The 14,207-nt window shown below is 28.5% G+C and overlaps 1 protein-coding gene and 2 long non-coding RNA genes across 3 annotated transcripts; 2 read left to right on the top strand and 1 right to left on the bottom strand.

Annotated features, from left to right (window-relative positions):
* The first annotated feature begins 6,915 nt into the window (after positions 1-6,915).
* Positions 6,916-7,657, top strand: LOC136087236 (uncharacterized). The gene is made up of 2 exons (XM_065809704.1): positions 6,916-7,195; positions 7,272-7,657. Exons 1-2 carry the CDS (start codon positions 6,953-6,955, stop codon positions 7,380-7,382), a joined length of 354 nt encoding a protein of 117 aa, XP_065665776.1. The 5' UTR covers positions 6,916-6,952; the 3' UTR covers positions 7,383-7,657.
* Positions 7,472-7,812, bottom strand: LOC136087237 (uncharacterized). The gene is made up of 2 exons (XR_010641658.1): positions 7,742-7,812; positions 7,472-7,668 (listed from the first exon to the last, which is right to left on the bottom strand). It is a non-coding gene; the product is annotated as an uncharacterized LOC136087237 (long non-coding RNA).
* A 796-nt stretch (positions 7,813-8,608) lies between these two features.
* Positions 8,609-12,443, top strand: LOC136087579 (uncharacterized). The gene is made up of 3 exons (XR_010641902.1): positions 8,609-8,733; positions 8,810-12,116; positions 12,182-12,443. It is a non-coding gene; the product is annotated as an uncharacterized LOC136087579 (long non-coding RNA).
* The last annotated feature ends 1,764 nt before the right edge of the window (positions 12,444-14,207 follow it).

The following is a 14,207-nucleotide window of genomic DNA, read 5'->3' as shown; positions in this document are numbered from 1 at the left end:
TGAAGATTGGCTTAATATTATAAAAGAATATTTAACAAAATGGAATCTTCAATTAAATTTACCCGAGGAACAATATTCGGTTCTTTATCATGTTTTTATAATGAAAGATAATAATAACAATATGGACTTGTTTGCAAAATCTTTTAGAGAATGCATGTCATTTGAAGAACAAACGCTTGATTGGACTCGGGAAATGTATCAAGTTTGCGCTCTAATAAATGAAACTTTTTTAGAAATTATCAAAAAGGAATCAACACACCCGATATATAAATTGTACAAAGATAAGCTGGATGAATTTATTGCAAATTTTAAATACTTTAATCGAGCTTCGTTTAACACGTGGAAAAACAAATTCAAACTTTCTCTCAAATATTACTTTTTGTTTCCTTATTTGATTAATAATCATGGCGATTATTTGAATAACCATTACCGCGATTATAAAGAATTGCGAAAAAAGTACATACCTTCAAAGTTTACTCTTCAAGCCAATTATACCCGTTTTAGTTTTAATGACAAACTCTTTCACAATGGTTATTATACTATATACACGCCTATTCGCATTTATGATTATTTTTCAAAAACTGAAAAATACAAAATAGTGCAAGATAAAGTTTTAATTTACAAAGCTATTAATCAATGTAATTTTTACCGCAATTCGCCAATTGAATTGTTTCCGCAAGCAAACTGGTTTTATTTTTTAAAAAGAAATTTTACAATATCTGCTATTCTTTACAAGAAAGACGACAAACTTTACGATTACTTGAAGCATAAAGAAAGAAATATTGCAAACAAGGAAGAGTTGAAAATTGTCTTTCACTCATAAAAAGAAACATTTGTTATTTTTTAATTATATTATATTTGGAAAAATTTTTATTTAAAAAAAATACATTTTCAAAACATGTACACGTATTCTTATTTTTACAGTTGTTATCCTTTAAAAAGTTTAAAAATTCTCGAAAATTGTTTGATGAATTTTCATCTATTTTAAAATAAAGTAAATCTTGCATGTATAATAACAACATTTTGGTTTCATATTTTGGACAGTGATGTAAACGACAAATTTGAAATGTCAAATGAGTATAATGATATTCACATTTTTGTTCTCCATACCAATAACGCATATTTTGCACTTTTGGAAATTTTAAATAATTCAAGTCAAAGAAATATAAATTGAGATTTAAAGAATTTAGAATACTTTTTTCCATGTCTCCTCCTTTAAACAATACTAAATTGTTTGCATAATTTTAAAAAATAAGAGTCAAATATTCGTCAGTATTACAACAAAAAATATGTTCGCCAGAAAAGGAATTATCAGGTTGATAAGTTAATCCTTGAATATTACGATTGCAAAAGTTAAAAGTACTTTGTTCCTTGAAACTCAATTTATTAAAAGGTACACATGGCCAAATTTGAACGTGATAAATTTTGTTTCCATTAAACATTCGCAAACACAACTCTCTTAGACATCTTTTCCCCCATATATGTCGTTCTGTATTTTCAATATATTCGACATCCATAAACCATATCTAAAAAAAAAAGAGTTGTAAATCATGAATAACCTCTGTTTCTTTGAAAATTACTTTTAAAAGTATAAAAATGTTAAATGTGTTTAAATTTTAATTAAAAAAAATGGAAAGAGTAGACAGTATAATTAAAAGAATTCACAACAACTGCGTTGTATGCGCTTTAGACGAAGTGAGTAAAAGATACAGCCAGTTTAATAAATCTGGCAACTCCTCTCCACATTCTCCTATATCAGATGATGAACATACAAAAGATGAATACTCTAACGAATTGCTTCAAAAAATATTAAACTCCAAACGAGCAAATCTTGATTCTAGCTCAATTGAAAAATGTTTCAATAATAGCAATTTTAAACACCTTTTAAACGAGCCTCAGCTTTGCTTTGACCATCAGAATCATTTTGAAAAATTAAAAAAAGACTACATGGATCAAAAAGACTGTATAGCAAAATATTATCATTCAAAACTTGTAGTTTTGGTCATGGAATCACAACCTAATAAAAGCCAGTTTGAAGCAGAAGGTGATCAAACAGACGGTTTTATAGATACGTTTAGTACAAAAGTGCTGCCAGCCGCTTCAACTCTAATTAAAAAACTCGAGGCAATTTTGCGAAAACAAACTGTTAAAAGAAGCATTGACGGAATAATAAAAGAAGAACCGACGGATAAAAAAACTTTATTTGTTAATATTTTACATGCTGTTGTAACAATATTTTTTTCAAGTTCTTTTAGTATTGAAGAATAATGTGCTCAAATGAGTCTTTAATTTCGTATTTTTCTCAACCTGTGTATAAGAATTATTTTAAAGGTGTGTATGGCATTGACGAATTAAGTCGATCCACAGCCCATATCGACATTATTAAACGCATGAACAAAAACGGTTCTTTTATTATTTATAACAATGAAACAAGTAAAGAAGATGGTCAACACTGGCGAGCGCTGATAAAATTGGATGACGGTCATTTTTTTTGCTTTGACAGTTTAGGTCCAGAAAGCGTTCTTCGTCAAATTCCTTTTCATCTAAGATATAACAGACATTTGTTTGAATCTGTAGACGAAGTTCAAACAAATTTAAAAATTAATACCTTGAATATAAATTATAACGAAATTGAAATTAATTCTTATATAAAAAACACAAAACATTTTCCGTACGAGTGGACACTTCATAATAAAGAATTTTATTGGTTTACACATTTCATCTTGAAATTTAGCGCAGAAACTGGACGAAAAAATGTCATGTTATCTTACAACAAAAATTGCTATCAATGGAATAACAGTAGTTTGTGTGGTGCTTTCGCGGCATATTTTTTAACAATTTTATTTAACATACCTGAATACAGATATAGTTCATCTATTTACATACCTTTACTTGACACTTTGTTAAACCGTCATTTTTTTGAAATTTCTCAGCTTCATAATTCTGAACAAATTCTGCTAAAGATGGCTCCATTCTTTAAATTTGTAAAAAAAGAATTCTTTCCTTATCTTGATGCAACAGCCAAACGACTGTTTGAAAAAGACGTCTTGTTACCTTTATATTTCAAAAAAAACAAGAAAAACTGGAGAGACTCGCTGTCGGCTAAATCCAAAGACAAAACAATTAATCGTGATATATATGAAGCACAAATATTGTCTGATAATACTGTACGCAACATTTTAAAAAGTCACGATTTGCTTAGAACAAATAATGAAACACAATGGAACAAAATCTCAATGCAGGATTTATTAGCTATACCTTCTATAATGATTGAAGAAAATATTTATTTAATGCAAAACGAAGAAAAAAAACAAATATACTTGAATAATTTTTCTCGATTACAAACAATAGACAGATTTTTAGACAGACCTTGGGATGACGTCATCACAAAAGAACATTTAAAAAGGCTTTTTGATCTCAACTTGTTATAAAAAAAAATGCAAAGACAAGCTATATGTCCTTTACGCGACACTATCGAAGAACAATTGTGCAATACGTGTGGTGGTTACGGTCAATTATATTGTATTTTGGCAAAAGAAAATCAAAAAGCAGTTTTGGAAGAATTTAACAAATGTCTTGGCGTTATCAAGGACGATATATTATATGTTACATACGAGAAAAAGATATTTAAGTTACCAAAGATTAACATAACTTGTGATTATTGCAACGGCAAAAAAAAAAGTCTTTATTAAACGCAACAGAAACCAAAGTTTTCAAAAAATAAAAAAACATTTATTTTTGTATATACATTTTATTTAAATAAAAAATAAAATACAAATTATAATTTTTTTCTTTATCGTACTTCAAAAGAGTAATCTTGCATATAAGGTTCGACAGCTTTTGTTAAATTTACCGTGTTTGGTTTTTTTCCTTTCCACGCTTTTTTTAAACTTAACAAAAGAGAACCGACTTGCAAAGCATTTGACACGTTTTTCGGAGTTATGTAATCGGCTAATCCGTGTCCCCGAGTTTTCTTCATTTTTCGTCTCAAAAAATGTCTTTTATTTTTAGCGCTTGTTTTTCTCATTCGCTTTCGAGTAGCCATATTTGAAATGTATCTTTTATCACTTCAATAAAGTCATTTTATAGCATTTCAAATTTATTTTCTTTTTGCCGAATTATAAATGTAATAATAGCCATATCAGATGAACGCATTATTTTCATTTGATTGCTTGCGTCTACTCGGAAAAACAATTTAAAATTTTTATTTAAAGATTTTAACGTGCTATATGAAGAATCTAACGGTTGTAAATCCTAAACAGGCGAAGGCGAGGAAAAATTATTGTAAAACTCGGCCAAACATGTTTTGAAATCCATGATTAATACTTGTTATTTTTTTTAAAAGTTGCGTTATTTATTAAAAAAAAATTAAAATTAAAACACTGTTTAATTTACAAAAAATACAATTTTGTTTTCTTATAATAAAGGCAATTTCTTTCCTTCATATAACACTCTATCATTATATTTTACAATGTACATATTTAATGCTACAACATATTCAAGTTCGAATCCGCCTAAAAAAGAAGTTAAACTCGAATCACCTTCATTTACATTACCACATATCATCTCGACCAAATGACCGTTTAAATATGAAAATAAAACAATATATTCTCCGCGATTCGAAACATCCATTCTGATATTTCTGATGTATCCTTTAACATCACGTTTCATGTCTTTTACCAACAAAGAAAATGTTTTTACGTCATTTTGCACAATAGTAAAAAATGCGTTTAAAAAACAAGTTGAACATTTTTGTTTCTGATGATGAATAGTGCCAATTCGATGACAGCGTTTATACATTTTTTCTTTTAAAATATAGTGTTAAACAGTGGTCCAAGCAATGGTATACTACCAAGTACGCTTCCTAAAATGCCTTGTCCGCGTTTTTTATAGTGTTTTTGAGTGTTTACTCTTCCTCGTTTTTTAAATCTCCTCCTTCCATGATATTGTCGCGATTATTTTTTTTTTTTTTTTAAAAAAAACACGTTTTCCGACTAAATTTAATCTTTAACTTTCTTTTGTCTTTTTATACTTGCTTTTTTATTTTTCTATTTCAAATCAAGTCTTTTTTACATATTCAATACTTTATTTTTTATCTTACTTCAAGTTCTTCATGGAGGATTATTTGGTTTTGTTGATAAAATATTTTGTTAATATAAAATTTATGTAAACATTTATCTAATGTTTTTTTGTCAAGACCCATTTATATATCGGCTGTCCTGCACGTCCATTTTTGATGTTTTGTCTATTTCTTTTATACGTTGCCTTTGTTTTTCGCTTGCAATAAAGAATTTTTTTACAATCCAATTGATCTACAACTACTTGTAGATCTTTCATTCCCATTCCTAAATTTAATAAATTCACTGGTGGAGGACTGGCAGGAAAAACTCTAAAATCAATTTCTCGCCTAGATGCTATTGACCTTGTTCTTGACATTTTTTTCATAAATTGTGTACATTTTGTTAAAATATATTTATACGAAATTTATAAAAATATTTAATTTTACGCTGTATTTTTTCTTCTATATACACGTTTAATTAACTTTACTTTTTTACACAATTGTAATAATTATTTAAAATAATATTTTGTGCCTCCCAACACTACCTTACTTTTACACCTTATTTGTCTTACTTGCATATCTTACTTAGTAGACCTACTTTACTTTTCGAGTATTTTTTTCTTCATTTTAACTTGCTTATTTTTCCTGCTTACTGACTTGTTTTGTTTTTTATAAAAAAATTTTGTGTCCCCGACACTGCCTTACTTGGCCTTACTTAATCATCTTACATACTTATTGTCTTACTTAGGAGTAGTATTGTCTTACTTATGAGTATTAACTTGCTTACTTATTTTCCTGCTTACTAACTTATTTTTATTTCTTACTTAATTTTTTTTTTGCATGCTTAATTTTTGCCTGCTTACTTATAACTTCCACGACAGACATTTTAACTGACTTATTTTTCTTGCTTAGTGACTTGTTTTTTTTTGTAAAAAATTTTGTGTCCCCGACACTGTCTTACTTAGCCTTACTTATTCATCTTACTTACTTATTCATCTTACTTATGAGTAGGCCTACTTTTATTTAACCGCGGTTAACTTGCTTACTTATTTTCCTGCTTACTAACTTAATTTATTTCTTACTTATTTTTTTTTTTTTGCATGCTTATTTTTTGCCTGCTTACTTATAACTTTCTAGACAGACATCACCAAGTCTCGTGTATTCACCAGAACTATAGTGTTAACATATAACTTTCTTGACGGACATCACCAAGTCTAGTGCGCTCACTATGACTATAGTGTTTTGACATATAACTTTTTAGACATTACATCACTAAACCGTACGGTTATAGTGTTTTTTACACATAACTTTCTAGACAATACATCACTAAACCATACGGTTATAGTGTTCACTAAACCATACGGTTATAGTGTTTTTACATTTAATGACATGATAAAGATCGAAGTTTAAGGGCGAAGCTGAGATTTGAACCCACGAACGGTTCATGAATGGCGATTACAACATAGTGCAGAATGCGAACGTATACGTGATTACAACATAGTGCAGAATGCGAACGTATACGTGATGTGCTACGTATACGTGATGTGTTTATGTACTTTGAAATCTTTTAAATTATTGTTTCGCTCTAAGAAAGAGAACAGTTATTTGTTTTTCTAAACACTTTTCTCAGAAATCATTACTCTTTGAAGAGAATGAATAGAAAAAGAAAAAGCGTTTAATAAAGCTGAACAAACATTAAAGTTTATTAAAGTTTTTTTTAATTATTTTGATCAGAAATAAAAAAAATGTTTGTTATAACATATATTTAATATTTCTTTCAACTACGTAATTCTTTTGTAATAATTTATAAAAAAATAAATATAGCTGAGCAAACATTACTTGTTTTTTTCAGATAAATAGCAGCTTGTTTTGAAAAAATATCAATTCGCCACAATGAACACAACAGAAGTTATCACTAAATTTGATGATAAGGATTTGGAATTCTATGAAAGGGTGTTAAAACCAGACGGAGTGCCTATTGAAGATTTTATTGCGGCTTATGATATGGTCATGGATTCGATGAAAGAAAAAGAAGTTAATGTGATTGATTTAACAGTCGAAGATAATGTTACGCAAGTCAAAGATAACGTTGAAAAAGTTGAAGATGAAGATTCAATCGACTTTAAAGTTACAGAGGTAAATATTTTTTAACCATAAAAATAAGTTTTGCTTTTTTTTTATTTTTTTGTTTATTTTCTTTCACTTTTTTTAGAGAAAAAAAAAGAAAAGAAGAAGTAAAAGCTATAAAGCACGGAACCATAAAAGAAAAATTTTATATCTTTTAAAAAAATACGGCTTTGATAACCAGCGTGTAACATTATAAATATTTTTTTTTTACAATTTTTTTGAGAATATATTTAGTTTTTTGTTTAATTTTCCATGTATATAATTTTCTTCTGTTTGTCGCCAACGTTTTATTTTTTTACCGACTCTTCCCAGTTTTCGATTTGTTTTGTTATCTTTATATTTTTTATTTGTATTACGTTTGCACATAACTATGTTTTTACAGTTGCTAGGAAGATTTTGTTGAAGAGTAATCGGATTATTTGTTTGTGTTAATTTTGAAAACTTTAAGCGTGGCACCGTAGCTTTTGATCGCGCCATATATTCTAAAAACAAATTTTTTATTTTATTTAAAAAATATTCAAACTGTTTTTTTTTTTTCAAAATAAAAAAAGTTACCGGCTGTTTCTTTAGTTCTAGGCGTATATCTTATTTTTGCCATCAATAAAACTATTTAAAAATTTTTTCTTCTATATTTATCTTCTATCTTCTATATATATAAAAGGCAATGTGTGTGTGTGTGTTTGTTTGTTTGTTCTCTATAGAAATCCAAACCGCCGGACCGATCTCGATGAAATTTGGCATGGGGGTAGTCCTCGAGTGGGAGAAGGTTCTTAGCTGGGTTTTGACCCCGTACCCCGATCCCCGGGGTCAAGGGGGCCAAAAAATGGGCCCCCCTGACCCCGGGGTCAGGGGGGACCATTTTTTGGGCCGATTTTTTAGGCCCATTTTTGGGCCCATTTTTGTGTACAGATATCAGGTAAGCCAGTTTAAATATTGGCCCGAGCAACGCCGGGTAACTCCAGCTATATATATAAAGGGCAATGTGTGTTTGTGTGTGTTTGTTTGTTTGTTCTCTATAGAAATCCAAACCGCCAGACCGATCTCGATGAAATTTGGCATGAGGGTAGTCCTCGAGGGGGAGAAGGTTCTTAGCTGGGTTTTGACCCCGTACCCCGATCCCTGGGGTCAAGGGGGCCAAAAAATGGGCCCCCCTGACCCCGGGGTCATGGCTAAACGATGAAAAAACCGTCTTGAACGCGACGAACTGTTTATAAGCAATTTAAACGCGTTGATTATTAAAGTTGATAATTAATAATTAATAGATTATTAATAAAATTTTGTAAATTTTCTCGGAAAAATCTTTCTAAATTTTTTTTTTTCCAAAAATACCTTTAATATTTTCTCAGAATTTTATCAATGAAAATCATTTTCTCTTTAAATTTGTTTTTACAGTTTACTGTCGTTTTTTATTTTAATCCGATCATTTAATTTTGTCGTTTCACACTTGTTTAATAAATATTTACTTTTTTTATATAAGTTTAAAGTTTAGAAAAAAAAATATTTCACACTTGAAATTTTCAATTAAAAAAAATGGAACCGTTAATCAAGTAAGTTTTGTTTTTAAAAAATGTTTTTTTTTTGTATTTTCTTTTTCAAAAATGGGCTCATAAATTAATTCTTTAGTCGCAAAAACACTGAAAAAATATGCTGCTGTTATTGTGGAATGTTGCAAAATATCGAGAACCTGCTTGATCATCAACAAAACTGTTTGGAAAAAATTAATTCGACTTCTTGCTTTTGCTGTGGAATCAATGTAAATAATTTAGAAACGCACGAATGCCGATATGAAGAAATTCAACCAAGCACCTTTTTGTGTTTTTTATGCGTCCATCAAATACCAACTGAAATAATGGCAAACCATGTCACAGATTGTTTATCACATTTAGAAGAAAGATTAATAATAAAGGCATCTGAAAATATAAACGAAACCATAAAATCAAACACAAATGTCTTTAACAAAATAATCAATAACTGTATGCTTTCACTTTCTAATTCAAACTAACAAATTGCTCAACTGACAAGTTTGGTCACTTGCAAAAATAAAGAATTTGAAAATCATGTCAAAAGCTCAACAGAAAACTTGACAAATTTGATAAACGAAAAAAATGAAGAAATTGCAAATTCAAAATCTCTTGTTTGCGATATGAAAATATCAAAAGAAAATTTTCCAATCACTGATAATCAAATTATCAAATGTGACCAAATGGATCTCAGATTACTGTCCAATGAACCGTTTTATTCCGACCCTGCTTACACCACAGACGGTTATTTTTATCGAATAAAAATGTATGGGTACGAAATTGCTGAAAAAAAAATGGCCATTTACTTTCAACTTTTACAATCTCCACATGATCACGTTTTAAAATGGCCGTTTAAAAGAAGAGTTATTGTTACTCTGCGAAATAATGTTCACGAAATGAAAAAGGAAATATCATTTGGTAATTATAACCAAGGTCAACTTGAAAATGCCGGATATTGTCGATACTTTTACCAACCTGTTCATGAATATAATCCGGCTATCGGATATACAGAATTTATAAATCACGAACATTTGAAAAATTTTATTGTAAACAACATGCTGTATATTAATGTGTCTATTGAAAATCACATTTAAATATTTTTTTTTAAATGTATTAAATAATTGATATTAAAACTTTTTTATTCTTTAGCAAAAAAAATGATTGAAAAATATTTCAGAGAACTTGCAGATCATCTTACGAGTGACAACACACGTAGTTTAAAATTTTGTCTATCTATACCGCTCCGTTTGAAGGAACAAATAAAAGATGGCATTGATTTAATGGAACACTTTAACACATATTCCATTTATCACGACAACAAAGAATTCATATCACCTGAAAGCAAATTCAATCTTTTATTAGAAATGTTAGCAATAATCGGAAGAACGGATTTATATATAAAATATAAGAAGAAAATTCCTCAATTGCCAACATATGAAGACTGCATAAATTTATCAAATGGTCAGACGCCAAAAGCAGCGATAATTGACGGACAACCAAACAAAAGCAATTATCCGGTCGAAGTTGTGGTTGCAAAACAAAAAGAACTTTTAAATATTTATAGCAAATGATACTTTATAATATTAAGAATAAATATTAACTTTAATTTTTGTTGTTATTCACACGCAGTATAATATATATTACAATTATTTTTGTCATTTTTTTTTGTTTTAGAACCAACTAAAAAAAATGCTCACAAAAATAAGGTAAATTTACAAAGACATTCAAACGTTTTCAGAAAATTTCAAAGATAAGTTTTCAAACTGCTCGAAGATTCTTTGCCAACGCTGAGATTAGCAAATTTAAATCAAAATTGAACAAAGAAAAAAACCAAAAAAGAAAATATGACGGAGAAAGAAAGGAAGACTCTTAAAAGAAAATACAGCAGCAATTTATTTGTTATCAAACACAAACGTCCTCGAATGATAAGGGAAAATGGAGAACATAGTTCATTTAATCCAGAGCTGAGACGATACACATACTACACTAAAATGTTTATTAATAAAGCTCAGATATGGCTTGGTAAAGATAATCTTTCTCGCACGTTTCAAGAACTTTATACCGACAAACCGATACTTTCTTTATTAGATTTATGTAAACGCAAAATGGTATTTATTCGAATAAAAAAAGAAATGACAAATTTAACTCAAAATGTACTTTGTGTTCTCGAAAAATATTTTGATAAAAAAACTCTTCTTTACTACCTCGAAAAAAGAAAAGAAAATTCGATGAAAAAAAAAGTTGCCAAATATATACTAAAAACTGATAAAGTATCAACAAAAAACTTGGACAAGTTTATAAAACCTCATTTAAAATTTTTTATTTTGCAGCATAATGTTTTAATAAACTTAGTTTATTTATTTGCACAAGTATATTATGAAACTGAATATTCAAAAAAAAAATATTATCACTTGAATAAAGATTATCTGCACCATTTTTTTAAAATTACTTTAAAAACTATTGAATGGTTTACCGATCAATATAACTTTGTCATTTATGAAAAATTTATTTGTAATAATAGTATACTCGATTATCTTTAATAACAGTTTTTTTTTTTTTTTTCAGAATGAAAAACATTAAAAAATACACTCAAGAAATTGGTGACACGGAAAATTATGAAGAACCTAATGTTGATTTTTTTTGTGTTTTTCATCGAGATTTAGAAGAAAATATAGTCTGGGAAGAAATAATTAAACGGAAAAAAGCAAAACGAGAAAACAAGTTTATTCCTTATTCTTACTATTTAAAAGAGGTGGCACAAAACACAAGAATTTGGTTTAATATTGACATTTACGATCAAATCATGAAAGAAATAAAATGTTACCCCAATGGAGAAATTGATTTGTCATTAAAACAACTCTGTTTAAGAAAATTATCAATAAAAAAGTTAAAAAATAAAATGGAAGCAGTCATGGATGAAATTGAATCTATTTTGGTCAATTTCAAATTTAATTTTGACAAAATCTTGCGGAGATTTCATGACGAATATGGTTTTTCTGAATATAGGACACATAGAATATTTATAAAAAATTTAAGCTATACTCGCGGACCGTATTGGCTATGGAGAACTTCTACAGATTTGTCTTTTTTTATTATACAAAAAGCTTTAATAAAAGGACTTCAAAGTATTTTTAGTTGTATTTTTGCAGAAATAAATTTTAAACCTTGTTTGGTTAACCAATGCAAAAAATATCTTGACAATATATTTAATATTATTTTAAAAACTATTTATTGGTTAAAAAATCAATACGAATTTATAAATGCAAATTATTTTCTTAATCATAAAATAATTTACGAATATTTTGTATAATTTTTTTAGATGGATAAAAAAATTATGAAAAAAGGAAGAACAGGAAAAAGAAACAGGTATTGCGAAAAAAAAGAAACGGAAAACACAATCTCAACTGAAGGTATGTATACATTTATAAACATGTCAAACTTGAGCACAACCTAACCACTTTTTTTTCTTTTTTAGAAATAAATTATGCCTACAAAAAAACAAAAAACGAAAAGGAGAAAGATATGAAAAGAAAAAAAATGAAAGAGCTTGAGAAAATTAAAAAAGACTTTGACAAACCGGAAAAAAGATATTTTTGCTCTGGTTGCTGTTTATGCAGTTGGCCAGAAAAACCATGCTGCTGGAAAGAATGCTCGTTTATATGGGATATAGACGAACAATGTGCGGGATGTCATTTTTGCATCCCACATTTAAAACAAGATTTTTTTTTAAACTGTAAATAGACTTTATTATAATACATTTTTATTTCATATTTTAATACTTTTTTATTTTACAACAAGTCAATTTTCAAGATTATTTACGTTTTTATTGCAAAATTAGTATTTTTTATTGCTGTATTCTTTTATATCATGTCTGAAGCGGTCGAATAACAAAAAAGTTTTTTGATTTTTTAAAAAATCTTTTTTCCACCATGACTCTCTTTAATTTAATACACAGGGAAACTATAGTGCGTGCTATCGTACGGAATACCATTATGATACTTGATCGTGCTATCGTCTTGAGGGTTGTACGGTTTCACGACTGATACTTTTTTCGGCTGCTCAAACTGTTGCAACGGTTTATTTTTCTCCATCTAAAAATAATGTCAATGCCGAGTTTTTATCGATTATTTTTATCGTTTTCTTGCGTTTTTTTTTATACCATTTTTTCAACACCTTTTTATTAACAGATTCAAATTTATAAACTTGAAAATTTTTTTCCTTAAAGAATAACCCGTTTAAAAATATTTTTTTTAGATTAGAATAAAAATGCCAAATTATTCGCCATCATTGACACAAAAAGAAAAAGATTTTATTGCAGAAGAAGCGCTCAGTTCTGAATTATCTTACAACTGTGAAGAAATAATATAAAAACATTTTTTTTTTCTTTTTTAACCGCTTAATTTATGGCAAACGACCCTATCGAGATTATAAACCGTTGTTTTTTTTTTAATAAATTCAATAATATAAACGCAATTTTTTTTATTTTTTTATAAATCACCATGTCACAACATGCACACTGTGACAAGAATGACCCTGTCACGCATACGTCATTTTCACTTATCACCATGTCACTTGTCACCATGTCAACACTTGTCACCATGTCACCACTTGTCACTTGTCACCATGTCACCATGTCATCATGTCACTTGTCGCCATGTCACCACTTGTTACCATGTCACCACTTGTCACCACTTGTCACCATGTCACCATGTCACCACTTGTAACTTGTTACACCCCTTGACGCCCTACCTTTTCCCATTTAACGCCCTCACCTTTTTGGTCAGTCCACCTCACCTTTTCGGTCATGTGAGAACCATTACAACCAATCACGTTCTTAGGGCGCAATTTTCATGATAATAATGAAGAAAAAAATAAAAACCGATTAATACATCTCATCAAATATCAAAATATTAAGTCTAAAGTGGTAAACATATCTACAAAAAGATAAATAATATAAAAAAGATAGATAATATCTACAAAAAGATATTATTTGGTAACAAAAACAAAAACACAATGTTGAACCTTACTTGATTTCTCATCTATAAAACAATTTTATTTAACTATTTAAAAGAAAAAAAATCAAAATGCCTAATATTAAGCAATGTATTTAAAAAAAAGAATCAAATGCAATTACTTCAGAATATATATGATATATAAACCTCTACAATTTAACTCATTAGCTTAACCATTGGATCAAAAATTAATAAACAAAAATTAAAACAATTTATTACAATTATTATTCAAAGTAAAAACCTCTAACAATTTAATTTAGGATTTGTTAATACCCATATTTTTTTGGCAATTTCAGTTAGTATATTTTTATCTAAAGTAAAAAAAAAAAGATAACACCATTTAAGAACAAATTTAAAAATCTAAATATATTCAGATAGACGGGTTGGAATTGTTTTGAGTTTGTCCGTTGATGTACGCATGCGCAAATTCTTGGCAGTCAAAACAAATCGTTGTGGGTTAATTTTTTGCTGGACTTCGTATTAAACTTC

This window comes from Hydra vulgaris, chromosome 11 (assembly GCF_038396675.1).
Source record: "Hydra vulgaris chromosome 11, alternate assembly HydraT2T_AEP".
In the NCBI taxonomy this organism is placed as follows: Eukaryota; Metazoa; Cnidaria; class Hydrozoa; order Anthoathecata; family Hydridae; genus Hydra; species Hydra vulgaris.
Note: the sequence above shows the minus strand (reverse complement) of the source record. Positions and strands in the feature narration are given on the sequence as shown.

Excerpts from the sequence above, each read along its gene's own strand:
- LOC136087236 (XM_065809704.1), top strand. The coding sequence starts at position 6,953 with ATGAACACAACAGAAGTTATCACTAAATTTGATGATAAGGATTTGGAA. Across the intron at positions 7,196-7,271 it reads TCGACTTTAAAGTTACAGAG|AGAAAAAAAAAGAAAAGAAG; the intron begins GTAAATATTTTT and ends CACTTTTTTTAG.